The sequence below is a fragment of the Orcinus orca genome, chromosome 21, assembly GCF_937001465.1.
Source record: "Orcinus orca chromosome 21, mOrcOrc1.1, whole genome shotgun sequence".
Lineage (NCBI taxonomy): Eukaryota > Metazoa > Chordata > Mammalia > Artiodactyla > Delphinidae > Orcinus > Orcinus orca.
Window position 1 is genome coordinate 21098484 of NC_064579.1, and position 21021 is coordinate 21119504.

The 21021-nt window shown below is 39.5% G+C and overlaps 1 protein-coding gene across 2 annotated transcripts; it reads right to left on the reverse strand.

Annotated features, from left to right (window-relative positions):
• Nucleotides 1-1124: 1124 nt before the first annotated feature.
• On the reverse strand, nucleotides 1125-21021 carry LOC101278344 (cytochrome P450 4V2). 2 transcript variants are annotated; one of them, XM_033400694.2, is made up of 11 exons: nucleotides 20806-21021; nucleotides 16693-16805; nucleotides 16219-16304; nucleotides 15229-15419; nucleotides 14747-14816; nucleotides 13157-13211; nucleotides 11004-11189; nucleotides 7864-7966; nucleotides 6922-7056; nucleotides 6649-6828; nucleotides 1125-5420 (listed from the first exon to the last, which is right to left on the reverse strand). In XM_033400694.2, the coding sequence occupies exons 1-11, from the start codon at nucleotides 21017-21019 to the stop codon at nucleotides 5248-5250; spliced, it is 1506 nt and encodes a 501-aa protein (XP_033256585.1). In that variant the 5' UTR covers nucleotides 21020-21021; the 3' UTR covers nucleotides 1125-5247. The 2 variants fall into 2 exon arrangements, with proteins under 2 accessions (XP_033256585.1, XP_004277239.1); XM_004277191.4 differs by having other exon boundaries at nucleotides 13157-13283.

Sequence of the window (21021 nt, forward strand, 5' to 3'; positions counted from 1 at the left end):
TCTACTTGCATCACATATGTTCCTAACTTTTCCGACCAGCTTAGGGGCTGGGTGGTCTACGCTGGCGTCTTTTGGATATTAAAGTGGGCTGCAGCCTATGGTGTTTCCCAGGTGGCTTTGCTTTTGTAAGCTTTTTATTTGATATCCATTGAAGAATACATCTTCCATCCTCTTAATTTGTCATTTCTATCAGCTATGGCCTTGGAAAAACTGAAAAAACAATTTTATTAAAATTACTTATTAAATGAAGTTTTTAAAAGTCACTGAGTGAGGGACTAGAGACATTGTCCATGGCATTAAAATTCAGGGAGTGGGCGTCAGTTATCAGCTTGACAGGTATGTTCTGGAGGATTGAATTTACTGAAAGTCCAACACTAAACTAAGTGAGACATGACTGGGTTACCTAATATAGATGAATGGCTTCTCTTTTCCTTTAACCATGAAAGAATTCTAGAAGAAATATGCCAAAATCAGAGGCAGAACATCTGTGTTCTAATGACATATCGAGACATGAGTTCCATAAAGCAAGAGCATATTGTAGAAGTGTCATCATAATGGGAGTGGAGAGATTTAAAGACCTCTGTTGCCAACCTTATCACCCACTAGTGGCCTAAATTTGGGAAGAAACGTACATTTCCACTGAATTCATCCCCTTCTAATAAAAGGGAGTGCAGTCATCCCTGGGTATCTGCAAGTGATTGGTTCCAGGACCTCCCGCAGACACCAATCCATGGATGCTTAAGTCCCTTATATAAAACGGTGTAGTATTTGCATATGGATACACACATCCAACTGTATACTTTATTTTTTTTCTTAATTTTGTAAATATGTATTTATATTTAGGTATAGGACAACACTAGAAATAGATATACCGAGATATTACTACTATCTCCATAGGGTGATTTTATGGGTGACTTCTATTTTTTCATCTCTAATTTCCAAATAAATCTTACATAATGAACATATTTTCTTTTTATTAGGAGATAATATTTTCTTAAAGAAATAAGAAAACAACGGAGGATTTCACATCAGAATAAACTGAAAATACAGGGTCCTTAGAATCAGAGCTGTATTTGTCAATATCCTTTTTTTGTTTGTTTTTGAATGAGTTTATTCTTTTTTGAATTTTATTTTGTTATACAGCAGGTTCTCATTAGTTATCCATTTTATACACATCAGTGTATACATGTTAATCCCAATTGCCCAATTCATCACACCACCCCCACCACCACCCGCCACTTTCCCCCCTTGGTGTCCATACGTTTGTTCTCTACATCTGTGTCTCAATTTCTGCCCTGCAAACTGGTTCATCTGTACCATTTTTCTAGGTTCCACATACATGTGTTAATATACGATATTTGTTTTTCTCTCTCTAACTTCACTCTGTATGATAGTCTCTAGATCCACCCACATCACTACAAATGACTGAATTTCATTCCTTTTTATGGCTGAGTAATATTCCATTGTATATATGTGCCACATCTTCTTTATCCATTCATCTGTCGGTGGGCATTTAGGTTGCTTCCATGACCTGGCTATTGTAAATAGTGCTGCAATGAACATTGGGGTGCATGTGTCTTTTTGAATTATGGTTTTCTCTGGGTATATGCCCAGTAGTGGGATTGCTGGGTCATATGGTAATTCTATTTTTAGTTTTTTAAGGAACCTCCATACTGTTCTCCATAGTGGCTGTATCAATTTACATTCCCACCAGCAGTGCAAGAGGGTTCCCTTTTCTCCACACCCTCCCTCTCCAGCATTTGTCGTTTGTAGATTTTCTGATGATGGCCATTCTAACTGGTGTGAGGTGATACCTCATTGTAGTTTTGATTTGCATTTCTCTAATGATTAGTGCTGTTGAGCAGCTTTTCATGTGCTTCTTGGCCATCTGTATGTCCTCTTTGGAGAAATGTCTATTTAGGTCTTCTGCCCATTTTTGGATTGGGTTGTTAGTTTTTTTAATATTGAGCTGCATGAGGTGTCTTATCTATTCTGGAGATTAATCCATTGTCCGTTAATTCATTTGCAAGTATTTTCTTCCATTCTGAGGGTTGTCTTTTCGTCTTGTTTATAGTTTCCTTTGCTGTGCAAAAGCTTTTGTTTCATTAGGTCCCATCTGGTTTTTTTTGTTTGTTTTTAATAAATTTAATTTATTTATTTTTGGCTGCGTTGGGTCTTTGTTGCTGTGCGTGGGCTTTCTCTAGTTGCAGCGAGCGGGGCTTACTCTTCATTGTGGTGTACGGGCTTCTCATTGCAGTGGCTTCTCTTGTTGAGGAGCATGGGCTCTAGGTGCACGGGCTTCAGTAGTTATGGCATGCGGGCTCGGTAGTTGTGGCATGTGGGCTTAGTTGCTCCACGGCATGTGGGGTCTTCCCAGACCAGGGCTCGAACCTGTGTTCCCTGCATTGGCAGGCGGATTCTTAACCACTGTGCCACCAGGGAAACCCCCTACTTGTTTATTTTTGGTTTTATTTCTATTACTCTAGGAGGTGGGTCAAAAAAGATTTTGCTGTGATTTATGTCAGAGAGTGTTCTTCCTATGTTTTCCTCTAGGAGTTTTATAGTGTCCGGTCTTACATTTAGGTCTTTAATCCATTTTGAGTTTATTTTTGTGTATGGTGTTAGGGAGCATTCTAATTTCATTCTTTTAGATGTAGCTGTCCATTTTTCCCAGCAACACTTATTGAAGAGAATGTCTTTTCTCCATTGTATGTCACTTTAAATATATCATGCCACTCCCTTCCGGCTTGTAGAGTTTCTGCTGAGAAATCAGCTGTTAACCTTATGGGAGTTTCCTTCTATTTTATTTGTCATTTTTCTCTTGTTGCTTTCAATCATTTTTCTTTGTCTTTAATTCTTGTCAGTTTGATTACTATGTATCTCACCATGTTTCTCCTTGGGTTTATCCTTCCTGGGACTCTCTGTGCTTCCTGGACTTGGATGGTTATCTCTTGGGTGGTTATAGTTTTTGACTATAATCTCTTCAGATATTTTCTTGGGTCCTTTCTCTCCCTCTTCTCCTTCTGGGACCCCTATAATGCAAATGTTGGTGCATTTAATGTTGTCCCAAAGGTCTCTTAGGCTGTCTTCATTTCTTTTCAGTCTTTTTTCTTTATTCTGTTCCATGGCAGTGAATTCCACCATTCTGTCTTCCAGGTCACTTCTCTGTTCTTCTGCCTCAGTTATTCTGCTATTGATTCCTTGTAGCGTATTTTTCATTTCGGTTATTATATTGTTCATCTCTGTTTGTTTGTTCCTTAATTCTTCTAGGTGTTTGTTAAATATTTCTTGTATCTTCTGGATCTTTGCCTCCATTCTTTTTCCGAGGTCCTGGATCATCTTCACTATCATTATTCTGAATTCTTTTTCTGGAAGGTTCCCTGTCTCCACTTCATTTAATTGTTTTTCTGGGGTTTTATCTTGTTCCTTCATCTCGTACATAGCCCTCTGCCTTTTCATTTTGTCTGTCTTTCTGTGAATGTGGTTTTTGTTCCACAGGCTGCAGGATTGTAGTTCCTCTTGCTTCTGCTGTCTGCCCTCTGGTGGATAAGACTATCTAAGAGGCTTGTGCAAGCTTCCTGGTGGGAGGGACTGGTGGTGGGTAGAGCTGGGTGCTGCTCTGGTGGGCAGAGCTCAGTAAAACTTTAATCTGTTGGGTGGGGCTGAGTTCTCTCCCTGTTGTTTGTTTGGCCTGAGGTGACCCAGCACTCGAGCCTGCAGGCCCTTTGGTGGGGCTAATGGTGGACTCTGGGGGGCTCATGCCAAGGAGTACTTCCCAGAACTTCTGCTGCCAGTGTCCTTGTCCCTTGGTGAGCCACAGCCACCCCCCACCTCTGCAGGAGACCCTCCAACACTAGCAGGTAGATCTGGTTCAGTCTCCTATGGGGTCAGTGCTCCTTCCCCTGGGTCCTAATGTGCACACTACTTTGTGTGTGCCCTCCAAGAGTGGAGTCTCTGTTTCCCCCACTCCTGTCGAAGTCCTGCAATCAAATCCCACTAGCCTTCAAGGTCTGATTATCTGGGAATTCCTCCTCCCGTTGCTGTACCCCCAGATTGGGAAGCCTGGTGCAGGTCTCAGAACCTTCACTGCAGTGGGTGGACTTCTGTGGTATAATTGTTCTCCAGTTTGTGAGTCACCCACCCAGCGGTTATGGGATTTGATTTTATTGTGATTGTGCCCCTCCTACCCTCTCATTGGGGCTTCTCCTTTGTCTTTGCATGTGGGGTATCTTTTTTGGTGAGTTCCAGTGTCTTCCTGTCAATGACCGTTCAGCAATTAGTTGTGATTCCGGTGTTCTCGCAAGAGGGAGTGAGCGCACATCCTTCTACTCCACCATCTTGAACCTCCAACTGTATACTTTAAATCATCTCTAGATTACTTATAATACTTAATACAATGTAAATGCTATGTAAATAGCTTTGCTTTTTGGAACTTTCTGGAATTTTTTTCAAATATTTTCGATCAGCCATTCGTTAAATCCATGATTCAGAATTCGTGGATAGGGAGAGCCCCCGGCATAACTTGATAAACTCTAAGGTCCTTCGAGCTCCAAAAGCCATCAATCAACTCCCTGAATCACTGTGAGGGACGGGAGATTACCAAGAGGAATCTTTTCCAATAATACATGATATAAAAAGGTAATTGTGATGCTCTGAGGAATGAAAGGAAGGCTATAAGTACACCGTCCAAAGGGAAATAGGAACAGAACCTCTGAGTCAATTTATAAGTGATTTGCTGTAGATGATTAAATCTGAAAAGTATCATAATGGTTATTCTTCTCATAATTGATGCCACTGATATAATTCTTGAAACTTAAGCTCCTTATGTCTAAGTACTTAATTACTCACCCTTTTCAAACAAATGTATATATATACATGCATGTATATGTTCCTGAGTCTACAGGAATACCTTAAAAATATTCTGGAACTTCAATTAAATTATATCCTTTGGGTCCGTTGATTGAAATTGGATTGGCCTGTGGATCCCTCTGCTGAGAAGCTTTTGTGTGTTTATTTGGGTACAGTCATCAGTTTACTTTTGGGATCAAGAAAAGGGGTCAGAGCTATGATGGTGATGGAGATATGAAAACTCACGCTTTGGTAGACTTGACCCCAAGGTAAATGGGGACAAGAAAAAAATTAGGTTTAGGGATTAAGAATATTGAGTTCATGATCTACAAATTGTAAATGCAAAGCTTCCTTTAAAGAAAGACCTTTTTGTGGTAAGAGAGCAGCCCAGTAGTATAGTTAGGATTCATTTGTGTTTCTCCTCTTCAACTTGATCCAGATGCCGTTACTTGGACGAAGAATCAGTTCTCCTGCCAGACCAAGTTCTTCTCTTTTCTGGGTGGATTCTACCCAAAAATGCCTCAGGATGCAGGAAAGAATGGTCTTTTCTTCCATCATGGCAAACTTTTGACCTTCAAATTAATGTAAATAGCAACACTTTAATGATAGATGTATCTCAAATGTGAGAAATCACAAGTCCAGTTAGAGGAAGCAAGCAATTTTATATTTTCGCAGTGGGCCCTGGGAGAATCAGAATCACTTGGGATGCTTGTAAAACATGAAGATTCTTGAGTGCCCTTCCTCTTCCCACCCAGTGCATCTGAACAGCTGAAGTGGGCCAGGTATTTTTATTTTAGCAAAACCTGAGATGAATCCTGGGCTCGTTTAAGCATGAGAATCACCACTCTCGACTGATTTCTTATTTGGGCCTTTAACTTAAATTTAATTTACTCGAGAGGTACTAAATAAGCGTCAGATTCATCCATTTAAATCTGGCCTTAATTTACAAATGTCTGCATTTACATAAACGATAAAATGCTAGAGATTCTGAAGCTGAAAGTGTTTATAATGCATGGTGACGTGCATTCACTTTGCTTAAGCACTTCATCTGGCCTTGTGGTAAGCATTTTGTGTTTTGGTTTTGCAAAATGCAGTTCTTAAAATCAACAAACACAGAAATTAAGCTAAATATAACTGTTATAAATAGGTTTTGTACCATATGAAGTGTGTTCTGTTTTAATCTAAAAGCTACAACATTTTCAAACTCTACCATGAAACTATTTATGCTTTATGTTATGGGCTAAATTGTGTCCCCCCCAAATTCATAGGTTGAAGTCCTAAACCTCAGTATCTCAGAATATGACTATTTGGAGATGGGAACTTTAAAGAAGTAATTAAATTAAAATGGTCAAAAATAAAATAAAATAATCAGATGGGTGGACCCTGATCCAATCTGACTGGTGGTCCCTATAAAAAGAAGAGATTAGGACACAGACACACACAGAGGAAAGACCATGTGGGGAGACAGGGAGAAGAAGATCACTTACAAGCTAAGCAGGTATTTATTACCAATCCTGCTGATACCTCGATCTTGGACTTCTAGCTTCAGATTTGGGAGAAAATAAATTCCTGTGTTTAAGCCACCCAGTGTGTGGTACCATGTTATGGCTGCCCTAGCAAACTAATACACTTTATGACAGTCATATTTTAAAACAGTAATGTATAGTAAAGTGGAGGGAAGAGGAAGCCAGTTTTTTAAAAAGACAGTTGCCTGTGGGCTGCTACATCTCAAGAAATTTTTGTGTGAAACCCCCTACTCTGCAGGCCTGAAAGGTCAAACAAGTTCTGACAGATACAAACCTATACAGTTTCGGGGTCCAGCAGAGAAGGGCACATATGCGTATGAATGACGTCCTTTCGAATTCTCGGGAAAGAACCGTTCTGGCTTGAACTCCTCAGGATTGGGGAAGTACCTTGGATCTCTGTGCAGTGCATAGGGCATGATGATTACTTGAGAGCCTTTCACGATTTTGTAACCCGCTGTCAAGAAGTAGTCAATAGGCCATGAGTATGGAGCAAGACAGACATTAAAATAATCCACTCTCCCTCCTATTCAAATTATAGAATTCTTACCAACTTCACAGTCTTCATTAAGATTACGGGCAAAGAAAGGAACAGAAGGAAAAAGGCGAAGGCTCTCTTTAACAACACATTCCAGATATTTAAGTTTCTTCAGGTCATCTAAGGTAGGAGGACGATCAGATCTCCCTGGTTTTAAGTAAATACATGAGATAACAAGGAAAGGATTATTTGAGCTTGGGGGATGGGACATTGAAGAATACATGCATCAAAACATGTTAAATACCTACAGCTAAAGTAGAGTTTCTAGTATTATCCATAATCAAAATAAAATGAGATATGCTCAGTAAAAGAAACCAGACACCAACGGTCACATGTTGTGGGATTCCATTTATAAGGAAGTATTCAGAACAGGTAGTAAATCCATAGAGACAGACAGTAACTTAGCAGTTGCCAGGGGCTGGGGGAAGAGAGGAGAGTGGCTGATTAATGGGACAGAGTTTCCTTTTGGGGTGCTGGGACTCCAATGACATCACTGCTGGCATCAGCCTAGGACAGCTTACCTGCGGACTGCTGGTTGTGTCATAGAAAAGTTTGTCCTACCGGCTTAATGCATCTTTTCTCTCATTCGTGGCCAGACGCAATGCTGTATGAAACAGTTTTCCTTGACCCCGTGACTCAGTGCTTTATGTAGATATGTCTGCTTCATCTATTAAGCAGTGAGATGCTTGAGGACAGTAACATTTATCTGTGCATCCCCAGCATCTAGCCCAGTGCAGTCACATGCCATGCAATTAGCAAATGCCTGTATTCTGTAAGTGATGAATAAGGCTTTGCTAAGAAGACTGGGACTGGAAGGGATCCCATAGGGGAGCCTTCCTGCTTATTGCTGTATCTTTAGAACAGGTCCTGCTGTTTATGCTTCATGAGCAGGAACGGCACTTGCTTCCATGGACATGGTACCCACAGTGTAACCAGTGAAGGGACAAAACATACCAAACACTTCCTCCAGTTCGTTGTCCACTTTTTGCTGGACTTCTGGATACGAACCCAATAGATATAAGGACAAGTTTATTGCAGCTGCGGTCGTATCGTGACCCTACAAATGTAAGGGAAAAATAACTTAGTGGAGTAGTATTGCGAAGATTAGAAGAGAGAACTCTATTTGGAATTGTCTCTGGATTTGACAGCTGCACTGCGATTCCAAACAGAATAAATTAATTCAGTACAGTATTTCACCTTGGTGAGAAACAAACAAATAAAACAATCCCTTCAAAGGTAAGGTTCATGCTTAGATAGATATTTCAACACTCTAAGGTCCTTCGAGCTCCAAAAGCCATCAATCAACTCCCTGAATCACTGTGAGGGACGGGAGATTACCAAGAGGAATCTTTTCCAGTAATACATGATATAAAAAGGTAATTGTGATGCTCTGAGGAATGAAAGGAAGGCTGTAAGTACACCGTCCAAAGGGAAATAGGAACAGAACCTCTGAGTCAACTTATAAATGATCTGCTGTAGATGATTAAATCTGAAAAGTATCATAATGGTTATTCTTCTCATAATTGAGAAGAATTATGCATATGTGGTGAGAAGTGGCTAGGCTGTGCTAATAAGGGGGCCTTCCAAGGGAACTAGGTGCTCTTGACTGTTTTTAAGGGGAAAAAGCCTGACTTTTATGAGCCAGTTTACCAGATCTGTACTCCTCCACCTTCTAGCATTTGTAAGGTAGGCTTTACCTGTCAGCCCTGGACGCCAGGGTGTCTGTGTGTGGTTCTGAGTAACATCCTGCATGTCAGGAAGTTGATAAATAGCCTCCCATAATACTTGCTGAGCTTCAGGCAAAATACTAAGTACTTTGCAGAAACTAATTCAATTTTCCTTTAGAAAGACTATGAAATACCTGATACAGATATTTACATTTTAGAGATTAAGAACAGATGAAGAATTTTTTTTTACAGGAGTTCTGCAGAAAAAAAAAAGTTTGGAAAATCAATAATAATATTATAACTCTATGAATAAGACTTTTAGGGGAACTAAACCGAAAGCAAATTGTTTCCTCTATGGAAGTTCTTACTTTTCCATTTTCCCCATGCAACACAAGTGATGGTTATAATTTTTCTTTCTCTGGGCAGAACTCTCCAAAGCACTTGCTTCATAAAACAGCTTCGAAGTTGAATTGTTTGAGGTTAATTCTGCAATTTTATAAAATACATATTTTCCGAGTCTCTGATATTGGTGCCATTGCCTCTTCTCAGGCTTGCTGTTCCTTCACAGAGACTACCCTGAGCTGCGGACCAGATCTGGCCCATTTCACTCAGTTGTTTACGAGAGTCACAGGAGGAAGTGCTCTTGCTAAAGAATTCTTAAAAACTTCGCTTGAATTTATAGGCGGAAGCCTGATCCCAATGTGTAAGAGATGTCGGCTGAACTTCCTGCTTCCACGCGTCTGCTACCCGAGGAAAGCAGGATTAAGCAAAGCACAAAGCACACAGTTTATAGAAGCAGGCTGGTGGGACAGGGCAGGGGCAGGAACCTCAGTATCCAGTGGCCAGCACCTGGGGCAGGAAAGGTGTGGTCGTAATAACCTGCAACCTCTCTATGGAGGAGGTCACCATATTATAATCATACGAGGTGTGTCTCCTATTTGATGCAAAGAAGAAAGAACTTAGAATTTCAAACAATGTTAGAGCTGGAAGAAACGGATCATTATTCTGGTTGTTTTCATGAAAGTGAGAGGTTTTTGGTAGGAGAAGGGTGTGTGTGTGCACGTGTGCGTGAGAGTGTATGTATGTGGGCGTGTGTGTGTGCGTGTGTATGCAGGGCGGAGATGTGAGATGGTCTCTCCACTTTAACTTCAAATGATAATAGCCAATATCCACCACACCCTTCCCATGTGCCGGGCAAGATTCTTCGTGCGCTTTAAAAGATCATTCATCTAATCCTTATAATTACCCTGCGAGGCCCGTGCTATAACAGTGAGGACACCAAAGCCCAGAGAGGCTCCATGAGTTACCCGAGGTCCCACCTCTAGTACAGGTTAGAGGTGGGATTTGGCCCCAGAGACCCCAGCTTAACACTGCTCCACTTTTTAGCTAATTTAGATGTCCATTTTCTGCATAAAATTTCTTTTAAATGAAGCGCTCTGCTTAAAAAAGAAGTTTAAAACCACTGATCGAATCCATCTCTCTATTTTATACACAGGGAAGCTGTGACAGAAATCTGAGATGATTGGTACCATCTCATAAGGCTAGTCAGCATGGAGCCAGAATGAGAACTCGGGTCTAGGGACCCTTGACACAGCTTGCTTTCCTATACTGTGCCCCCGGGAGGATGTGCGATCTGGCAGTATACCCAGAGGCACACTGTACCCAGAGGCACACTGTACCCAGAGGTACACTGTACCCAGGTGCCTGCAAGCAGGGCTGCTCACACCGTCCATGGCTGGCATGTACTGAGCCATCCAAAGCCACCCACGCCCTTCACTTTCCTCCACTTCCAGGATATTACCACAGGGAGCTTTTTAGAACCATTTCTTCATCTTTATTTGGCAATCCACACACTGAGAGATTCACTCTTTGTAATATTTAATAATGCGAGAATTACCTTTTGTAAAAACTGCATCCATCTTTTCATTATTTGAAGGTCAGAAATCCCTTTAGAATCACAATCTAGTTAAATTCTCTGTCGGAGGGCTCTTGCTATCTTCTCTAGTTTGGGCAGCTCAAAGCAAGAGCTAAGCACTCATTTGCTAGAACTTCAAAAAGGAGGTAGAGAAAAGACAGACTTGTGGGTTTCATAAATTTTTAAAAAGCGTGAAGCAATATAGGGAAAGCAATTTCTGACTTCTTTTCTACTTGGAAAAATCCAGTGGGTTTTAGGTTTTCCTGAGAAAACAATGTGTCTAGCGCTATACTCACCACGAGTCAAAGCCTTTTTCTGAAGAAGAAAGCTGATCTGGTACTTAATCAGGTTCTTACATTTTGTAATTTCTAATTATAATGTAGCGACTCATCCTCAGTTATATGAAGCTACTTTAAAACTTGAATAAACTTTTAAAAATGATGCTAAAGATTCTAGAAAATAACTGCAATTTGTTTAATGATACCCGAAAATAATGTGATGAGATAAAATACCTCAAACATAAAGGTGTCAACTTCTTCTCGAATCTCTTCGTAACTCAGCTTGTTCCCTTGGTCATCAGTCACATTTAAAAGCAAGTCGAGAAAACCCCTGCGTTTATTATTGCGTGGAGGAGAGTCCTTGTCATTACTTCTACCTTCTTCATGTCTCTTCATTTCATTGGCCCGTTCAGTGATGACCTGTATGAGTTAAGCAATCATATGCTCTTGTTTGGAATTTGATGTAGCCTCATAATATATTTTCTTATGAAAATATACTAGCTTCTTTCATGGATTTTTTTTTCCATGAAACGTTTACTGTTCTAACTCAACAATAACTTAGGCTCTCGTGGAAAATATAGTATAGCTTCCTGTTAACATTTTAGGGCATTATTTGATAAGACTTTTAAAAACAAATTTAATGTCAGACAAATTCAGAATATTCAAGGGCTATTTCTGCCATCTTTCTAACACGGGAATAGAGTTAATGTCCCCTAGGTGGTGCCCTAGAGATTTGGATGAGCTAATGAGAAAAAGTTTAGGTGGTGGGAAAATGCAATCATTATATAATAGACTAATAATGATTGCTCTCATTACAGCTTGCATCGGGGACAAGAAACAGCAGGTTGAGCAGTCAGTTCAGCCTATGTGCTCACTGTTCCTGCTGCCTAGATTTCTCTTTCTTCAGGTGCCAGTGTGGCTGACTCCCTCCCTCCTTTTAAGGTCTTGACCCCTTCTCACACCATCAGAAAGACCTTCCCGGATCACTGCTAACCTGGTCCCTAGCACTCACTATCTTCCTAGCCTTACTTTATTTTTTTTTCCATTTCACTTACCACCTGACATTATAGTATACTTGCTATATAATATAATGCATGAATGTACCATCCATGTGGCAGCAAATTTGTCTTTGTTCATTGATATAATTCCAACCCTTAGAACACTGTCTGGCATTTTAAGGATGTTCCTCAGATCTTTGCTGAATGAATAAAAGAATTAAAGCCCATAAACTTAATTTGGCTATACATTTCAACTTTCTTCTCCTATCAGGCAATTGACCAAACCTACTACTAAGTTATTTGAATGAATAGATCCTAAGTGCTTTGAGGACAAAACACCGTATCTCCTTTCATTCTTGGGGGAACCCCCTAGGGCCTGGCACTCAGTATGCAACTTTCAATATTTATTAAATAAATAATATTGTCCATCCAATTTGGAATTCATTAATTATTGATATTGATAGTAATGCATGTAATTTGAGGAAAAATGTGGTCATTCTCCTACTGCCCAGTAATGGAGATAACTCTGTCCTCCACTGTGGCCACCTCAATCCAACACCTCATTCATCCAACGTTTCCTGACTGGGAACCACATGATCTGTTGGTGACAGGCTGTACCTCACTGTAAGGAAGAAATGCCAATATAGTTTAAACCAAAACTGACAGCAAAGAGAGAATATATTTAAATTGGTACTTTTATCAGTACATTTAAATCATAATTTGATGTATATTTTCAATTAAATATTGCTTTGTCAAAAGCACATGTTTAACACAAGACTGACATCTTATATCTGAAACAATATCACTATCTCCTTGTTATTTTTTAATTGGAAGTAAAATAGTGACATCTACTTAATTTTAATCTTTTCCAAGTTGAGATACTGCTATAAATGCCCTTTGCCTTTGAAAGCTACTGCCTAATCCAAACATTTTCCCTAAGACTCTCATGACATGGATCCCCTCCTCTTTATTCATTCAACATAGCACCCTGGTTGTTAATAAATATTTATAGTTCATATCACATTTTGTAATTTTTTTAATAGACAACCTGCTCTACTAGACTAACCTCTTTCAGGGGACATACATATCTTACTTATTACTATGTTTTTAACACTTGGTACAGTGTTTGGCACCTAACAAGTGTTTAATTAATATTTGGTGAGTACATTATTAAAATGTAATCACACTGTCTCCTTCTTTCCATTATTATTCAACTTTTATTTTATGAGACACAGGCTCCAGGGTATGTTAACACAGCATAAAAATCTTTGACGTATAAAAGATCTCGAAATGGAGAGTGGTGATGGTTTCAGAACACTGGGAGTGCAGTTAATGGTAAATTTTATGTTGTGTATACTTTATCACAATTTAAAAAAATCAAGGGCTTACATTTTTGGTAAAATTATGTAGGATTTTTAGGCTCCTTTTGTGTTCCCATCCATCTCTAAATATAAAGAACAAAAGGTCAAGCCAGAGCCAGGGCATCTTCATTCTTTGATGTATTGAATCACTCATCCTATAAATAGGATAAAAACACATCAGCTGATACACTGAAAATGAGCACCTAATTGATGCCCGCTCTCAATGAGGGTAATATGTAGGGATGATAATGATTCGTCTTAGAGGCTACTAAGATCCAGGCTTTACACTCAGCAATGAAGGCATGGGGTATTACACATCCAGTGAAGCTTAAACATTTAATGGGTCCTTTAGAGGAATGAAGAATCTGTTCTAAAACATCCTTACTAAATGGTCATCTGATCTCTGCTTCTTCTTCTCCAGGGAGAGTTCTTGACCACCCCAGGCTGCCTGTGGCTCTTGTACACAAGCTGATATGAAATCTGCCTCTCTATAGTGTCCGCTCATTTGCTTTCTCACTCCTCCGTAGTGCCAGTAAACTACGGGTTGCCCTCTTCCACAGAAAAGTGCTCGTTAAATGCCCATCCGTCACATAGCTGTCACGAGCACCACCCTCATTATTCCCAGTGAGAAGCAGAAAGACCTCTACACGATCTTCCTCCTTCATGACCAGCTTAGATGTCAATTCCTCAGAATAGACCTTTCCTGACCACGCAATCTGTAAAACACATCCCTGTTTCCCTCTCTCATATCAACTTGATCTTTTCTTTCTAAGCAATTATTATAATTTATAAGTTTATATTCATTTGCTTCAATGCCTGTCTCTCCTGCTGTTCTGTTTCATGTGCCCATATAAAACTAGTCAGTACCTTGTGCAGTGAATGGCAGATTATAGATGCTCAACAAGTAGTTGTTAAGATGAAGTGAAATGAGCCGTGGACTTAAAGATAGGATACATTGAATCAAATCCTGGCCCTGCCTCTTAATAGCTGAATAATCACAAGCAATTTTAAAAGTAAAGTTGATTATTTCAATTAAAAAATAATACATACTCAGTGCAGAAAATATAGGAAAGGAGAATGAATCACAACAAAACCAAAACACAATAAGAAAGAGAGCACACACACAATAATAACCGCAGCTAACATTTTGGTATAGTATCTCCTAGCTTTTTCTATGAATAATTTTTTATACCTAGTGGTTATCAAACTACCAAAAAATTTATGTCTTTCTTTTATCACTTAGCATCATAATGTAATCTCTCGATATATTATAAAATAGTCATTTAAAATTACTGCATAATCTGGATGTGTCATAACCATTCCTGTACTGTTGAAAGATATGCTTAAATGGTTAGGTTAACTTTTAGTATAATGTTTCACTTTGAAACGATGAAAAAGCTACAGTACAGACAGAAATTATTAGCAAGAATTTTTTAAAGCCCTGATCAATAACAATTTTATTTTATTTTTTTGGGCCACACCACGCAGCTTGCGGGACCTTAGTTCCCTGGCCAGGGATAGAACCTGGGCCCTCAACAGTGAAAGCGCAGAGTCCTAACCACTGGACTGCCAGGGAATTCCCGATAACAATTTTAGAAATAATTAGGACTTCATTTACCTATAAACTGCTTGAACATACTCAGAATCATCGTTGCTTTGAGCACCAATGTTCTTCCCCATAGCTGTTTCTGTAAAATATAGTGAGAAGCAACCATTCAATTCATGCACATATCTTCGCTACATTTTCCAGTGGCAGACACTTGAAAAAAGACGTTATGTCCTGTTCTGTCTATATATATTGTAGAATTGTTCTTTTCCCACTTCTCTTACTCCCAGTTCCTGCTTCTCTTACTGCTTCTCTTACTCCCAGTTCCTGCCCTTCCTTCCCTCAGACCTTCTGGTCATATTGGCTCAGTGACCATTTGTCCGAAGTCCTATGAATGGCTGCTGCTTCTCAGGTGGCTAATTTAGCAATAGGACCTTCCAGAAGAACCCAATGTCCTTTCTCCCCTGCCCCGCCCCGCCCTATGGACTGTTATTTTCTATTTGTGCCATTTTATCATTACATCCTAAATTTAAAAATAAATCAGTGAGACTTACCACAGATTATATCTAAGGCACAAAGAGTGATGTAAAAAAAGCAGTTAAATGCTTCTTGGTCAACATGTTTTTCAAGCTTATTAACCAATATATTTGCTTGTTCATTCATGACATCTAAGAAATCTTCCAGAATTGTAAAATGGAAAGTGGGTGTTAACATTTTTCTCCTAGAGCGCCACCTGTTTCCAGTACTAGAAATAAAATACACGGTTACAAAGAAAAAAGAAGCAACACCTGAAACAAATAAAATATAAATATAGTCATCATCAAGTTCTCTTGAAACAGCTTAATCTACAGATTCTCAAATGCTTTGGTCAGAATGACAAAGACTCATGTATAGTTACAGAATGTGAATATTTTGAATACTGTTCTATATTACTAATGTTTAGAAGAGCATTCATTAAAAATGGAATCATTTAAGAATTGTTCTAAATTTCTAAGCTCTGAGTTTCTAAAAATTAGAATTTTTCTCCTCTCTATCAACATCTTAGTCCTCAGATGATCCACTGCTCCATGATTTTCTTTCATCTCTACTATCTTTGAATTCTCCAAAGTCCCCACCAGGGTCCTGCCTTTCTCTTGCTAGGCCCTTTCTCAGAGGATGGAGTCCTGTTTCTGGGTGCCAACTCAAGAAGTGAGGCTACTGTGTTCGATACACTTCTCTGAGGGTGACTGCCTTTTTCATTATATTTTCAAGATTTCCCTTCTGCAAACTATCCTTGGCTTTACTCCATTTATACATCAGTACCTCCTCATTTTTCTTGGAACACTAGTGATTATCATTATTGAATATAGTGGCTGGAGATTACCACACACCCTATCTGTCAAAGGCCCATTGTTAGCTGGACCTTTCCTTCCAGCTTCTCCCATAATTCCCAATACCTCAATCTTGCTATTGGAAGAATACCTTGTGTCAGTTCCTGAAATAACAAATTACCCATAGAAATAACTGTTTCTACAAGACAGCTTTACAAATTTCCACTGAGGTACCTTGTAAGAAGTCCTAGGCCAAGCCACGGTTCTAGGAACTTGTACATATAGGATTTGTCAATGTGCTTTGAACTAGTTAAAATTACCTTTAAAAGAGAAAAAAAAAATTGAGGGATATAGACATCAAAACAATTTCAGTTATAAGAATACCTGGCTAGAACACAACTAATTTTTAAAGCAAGGTTTCATAATTGTTATTTCTCTGTGATTCATTTTCATTCCTGTGCCTCAAAGAAATGTAATTAGAGTTTTGAACGTATAATTGTCATTCAGTCTTGAGGACTAAATGGAGTTGAAAGGAAGGAAAATGTCCAAGATGATTCCTGGTTCCTCCCACAAACTAGGAACCAAGCAGAGTCATTTCTTGAGGGGAGAGGGGAGAGGCAGGTGAATCCGGAGGATGACCACATCTAATGAGATTCCCACACCATCAGACAGACAGTGGAATATTGATCACATCTGCCACATACTCACCTCCACATTTTCTGCGTTATAAAGGAACACCAGAGGTACGGGCCCGAGCCAGAGTTTCACCAGTGGCAGGTGTCGGTATTCTTCAGTGTACTGAATCATCTGCTGAAAAAAATCTGGGAGAAAATATTTAATCTTAAATTTAATCAAGACAAGAATTTTGTCTAATAAGGATACAGCACAGGGAACTCTACTTAGTACTCTGCAATGGCCTATATGGGAAAAGAATCTAAAAAAGAGTGGGTATATGTATATGTATAACTGATCCACTTTGCTGTACACATGAAATTAGCACAACATTGTAAATCAACTATAGTCCAATAAAAAGTTTTTAAAAGACAAAAATTTTGTAATAAGTTCCTTATTGTGCCTTTTGGTTCCTTGGGGTTTTTGTTTTTGTTTTACTTTGGACAAGTCACTTAATATCTCCCAGAGAGATATTTGTTGTTGTTGTTTTAGATTCCACACAGAAGTGAGATCACAAAATACTTGCCTTGCTTTGTCTGACTTATTTCATTGAGCATTATGCCCTCAAGGTTCATCCACGTTTTCACAAATGGCAGTATTTCCTTCTTTTTTATGACTGAATAATATTCCTCTGTGTGTGTGTGTGTGTGTGTGTGTGCGTGTGTGTGTGTGTACCACATTTTCTTTATCCATTCGTCCAGTGATGGACACTTAGGTTGCTTCCATGTCTTCGCTACTGTAAATAATACTGTAGTGTACATGGCGTGCATATATCTTTTCAAGTTAATGTTTTCATTTTCTTGGTATATATACCTGGAAGTGAAACTGAGGGATCATACGGTAGTTCAGTTTTTAATGTTTTAATGTTTTGAGGAATCCCCATACTGTTTTCCACAGTGGCTGCAGCAATTTACATTTTCACCAACAGTGCTCAAGAGTTCCCTTCTCTCTTGCCAAAATTTGTTACTTCTTGTCTTTTTGATTATAGCCATTCTAAAAAGTGTGAGGTGAAGTCCTATTGTGGTTTTTATTTGCATTTCCCTGACGAGTAGTGATGTTGAGCACATTTTCATGTATCTGTTGGTCATCTGTATGCCTTCTTTGGGAAAATGTCTATTCAGACCCTCTGCCCATTTTTAAACGAGATTGTTCAGGGTTTTTTGCTATTGACTTGTATGAGTTCTTTATATATTTTGAATATTAACCCCTTATTAGATATATGATTTGCAAATCATATATCCCATTTTGTAGGTTTCCTTTTCATTTTCTTAATGGTTTTATTTGCTGTGCAGAAGCTTTTTAATTTGATGTAGTCTCAATTGTTTAGTTTTGCTTTTGTTGCCTTTGCTTTTGGTGTCAAATCCAAAAAATCAAGGAGCTTACCACTTATGTTTTCTTCTATGAGATATACGGCTTCAGGTCTTACACTTAAGTCTTTAATCAATTTTGAGTTATTATCATGCATGGTGTAAGATAGTGGTCCAGTTGTATTCTTTTGCAAGTGTCTGTCTAGTTTTCCCAAAACCATTTATTGAGAATCTGTCCTTTCCCCATTATGTGTTCTTGGATCCTTTGTGCTAAATTAATTGACCACCATCTGTTTATTTCTGGGTTTCTATTCTGTTCCATTGATCTATGTGTCTGCATTTATGCCAATACCATACTGTTTTGATTACTATGGCTTTGTAATATATCTTGAAATCAGGAAGTGTGATGCCTTCAGTTTTGTTCTTTCTCAAAATTGCTTTAGCTATTTGAGGTCATTTGTATTCCATACAAAATTTGGTACTATTCTATTTCTGTGGCAAATGTCATTGAGAGCTTGATAGGGATTGCATTGAATCTGAGAATTGCTCTGGATAGTATGGAAATTTTAACAATATTCTTCCAATCCATGAACATGGAATATCTTTCCATTTATTTGTGTCTCTTACTCAATTTATTTCAGCAATGTCTCATAGTTTTCAGTGTACACCTTTTTTACTTCCTTGGTTAAATTTATTCCTAGGTATTTTATTCTTTTTGATGCAATTGTAAATGGGATTGTTTTCTTAATTTCTCTTTCTGATAGTTCATTATTAGTGTATAGAAACACAGCTGATTTTTATATATTGATTTTGTATCCTGCACCTTTACTGAAGTAGTTTATTAGCTCTAATAATTTTTTTTTGCTGGAATCTTTAGGGTTTTCTATAATATCATGTTATCTGCAAAGAGTAACAGTTTTACTTCTTCCTTTCCAATTTTGTGGAGGGGAAGGCTAGTTGGGAGGCATATGGGTATCCAGGGCTTCTCCTGGGCAATGGGAATGCCTGATTGACAACAGTGGGATTCATCCCAAACTCACTGTGAGGCTACTAATATGATGCTTGAGATTTTGACAGGGTTTTTTTTTTTTTTTAACGTGGGAATTTGGGCAAGGGGAAAAACTGGTATGGCATAAAAAACAGAACCATGAAGCTCTTCAGCTCTTTTTCCATGTCAAAAAATGTGCTTGTGCTCAGTCCATCCCTGGTCCTCTTCCATCCTTAAGCTTCACCCACCCCTGAGCTTCAGGGCAAGTTGTTCAAAGTTGGAGAAGGGCTAAGGCTGGGGATGTCCACTGCATATAAAATTAAATCAATAGTCTTGATTTTTTTAAGTGTTTGCACGCCAAACCTAATAATAATAATCTTAAAATAATTAACATTCATTATGTCATATTTACTTGCTATGGCAGTTTATTGTATGTCAGATCTAGTGCTCAGGGTTTCAGGTGTATTATGTCTTTTGTGCCTCACCACAGTTATATGGGGAGGGACGCTGTTATTACTGTCATTAAACAATTGAGGAAGTTGTGCACAGTTAAGCAACTTGCCCAATATATCACCGAGCTGGTAAATGGTGGAATCTGGCTTTGTACCCAAGGCAGTCAGACCCCAGAATGCACCACCTTAACCATATTACCGCACTTCTTCAAAATGTCTTCTGGTCAAGACAGTTGGTAACATTGCCATGAAAAGAGCTGGGTCAGGTCAACAGTATCAAAATATCTGGCTTCGTGCTAATATACTGCCTGCCTTGGTCTGGTCTGACAGAGGAGACAGGGAAGTCTGAATTTGTGGTTTGAAGATATCAGGTCCAATAGCAGGTGGCAGCTGAGGAAGACGGGTGCTGACATAGATGCAAAAGCAAGAGATTAGAGTTCAAAGGGCTCATGGGAAAGCAACTGCAATACTCCAGGTGGAATTACTGAGGGCAGAATTTGGACAGTAGCCACAAAATGAAAGGCACAGCCTCCTGTATAAGAGACAAAGGTGCTGAGAACAGGGAATATTTCTCAGAATATTCTGATATCCCCAGTTTTGCTGAGCTAAATGCTGGGCACAAAGCAGGGCTTCAATAAATGGTTGACAACTTTAACTTAGTCTAACCAAGTTCTAGACAGTGATCTAGATACCACATGCATTAAATTTCATCCTTAAAATTACTCTGTAATACATTTACAAGTAAATGGTAAACAAACAAACAAAACCCCTCTAACTTAGAGAGTTTCAAACAGCTTCCCCAAATCCATCAACTTGGTTGCAAAGCTGGAAATGGAGCAAAAGTTTACCTGTTGCCAAAATCTAGTACTTGTATGACGGATCAAAAACTCCCTTTATAAAAGACAGTACACTGTCATTCTCTTCACTCAGAAAGTAATTCCAAAGAGAATTATGTTAAATGAGAGAGAGAGAGAGAGAGAGAGAAAGAGAGAGAGGGAGATTTCTAAATTCTAAGGATTTGCCTTGTTCAGGGAAGTTTCTGCCTTTAAGGTTTTAACAGCCAAGACAGAAGCAAAGATTGCAGTGCTCTGAGGTAGGAGCAGGTAGGAGGTGGGAAGAGAAGAAGCAAAAATTCAGGACAAAAGCTCAGAGATGCTGCAACCTACGCTGTACACAAAGAAAAAGTTAGTTGGGAACGGAGGGCACTAGCAATTTTGCCAGGTGTCACAGGGAAACTGGATAGAACTGGGACTCCATCCTCCAGCGGGTGACAAATCCTGTCTCCCAGCGTCAGCACCTCAAGCCCTGGTGTCCAGGCTGTAAGAAGGCCGGCGGCGCGGCGCAGGTCGGGAGCCCCCATCCCTGGGACGGGGACTTGGCCGGCCTGGGCGCGGTCCCTTACCTCTCGCGTCCGGCTTTAACATCAGCGCGTGTCCCACGAAGGGGTAGGCGCCCTCCAAGGTTGGGACCGCACGCATCTGCTGCCATGTCCACGCGTAGCTCGCCACCATCCGCAGGAGGTGCAGGGTGAGGATGGCGCCCGCCAGGGAGACCGCGCACAACCCGCCCCAGAGCAGCAACCTCTGCCCGAAGCTCAGCAGCCACAGCGCCAGCATCG

Bases quoted from the DNA above. Each gene is read 5' to 3' on its own strand.
- LOC101278344 (XM_004277191.4), bottom strand. From the start codon at position 21,019: ATGCTGGCGCTGTGGCTGCTGAGCTTCGGGCAGAGGTTGCTGCTCTGG. The intron at 16,305-16,692 runs GTGAGTATGTGG...TCTCTTTTAAAG, and splicing joins ATAACGCAGAAAATGTGGAG to GTAATTTTAACTAGTTCAAA. The intron at 7,057-7,863 runs GTATGTTTTGTC...ACTTAAAACCAG, and splicing joins CGAACTGGAGGAAGTGTTTG to GGAGATCTGATCGTCCTCCT.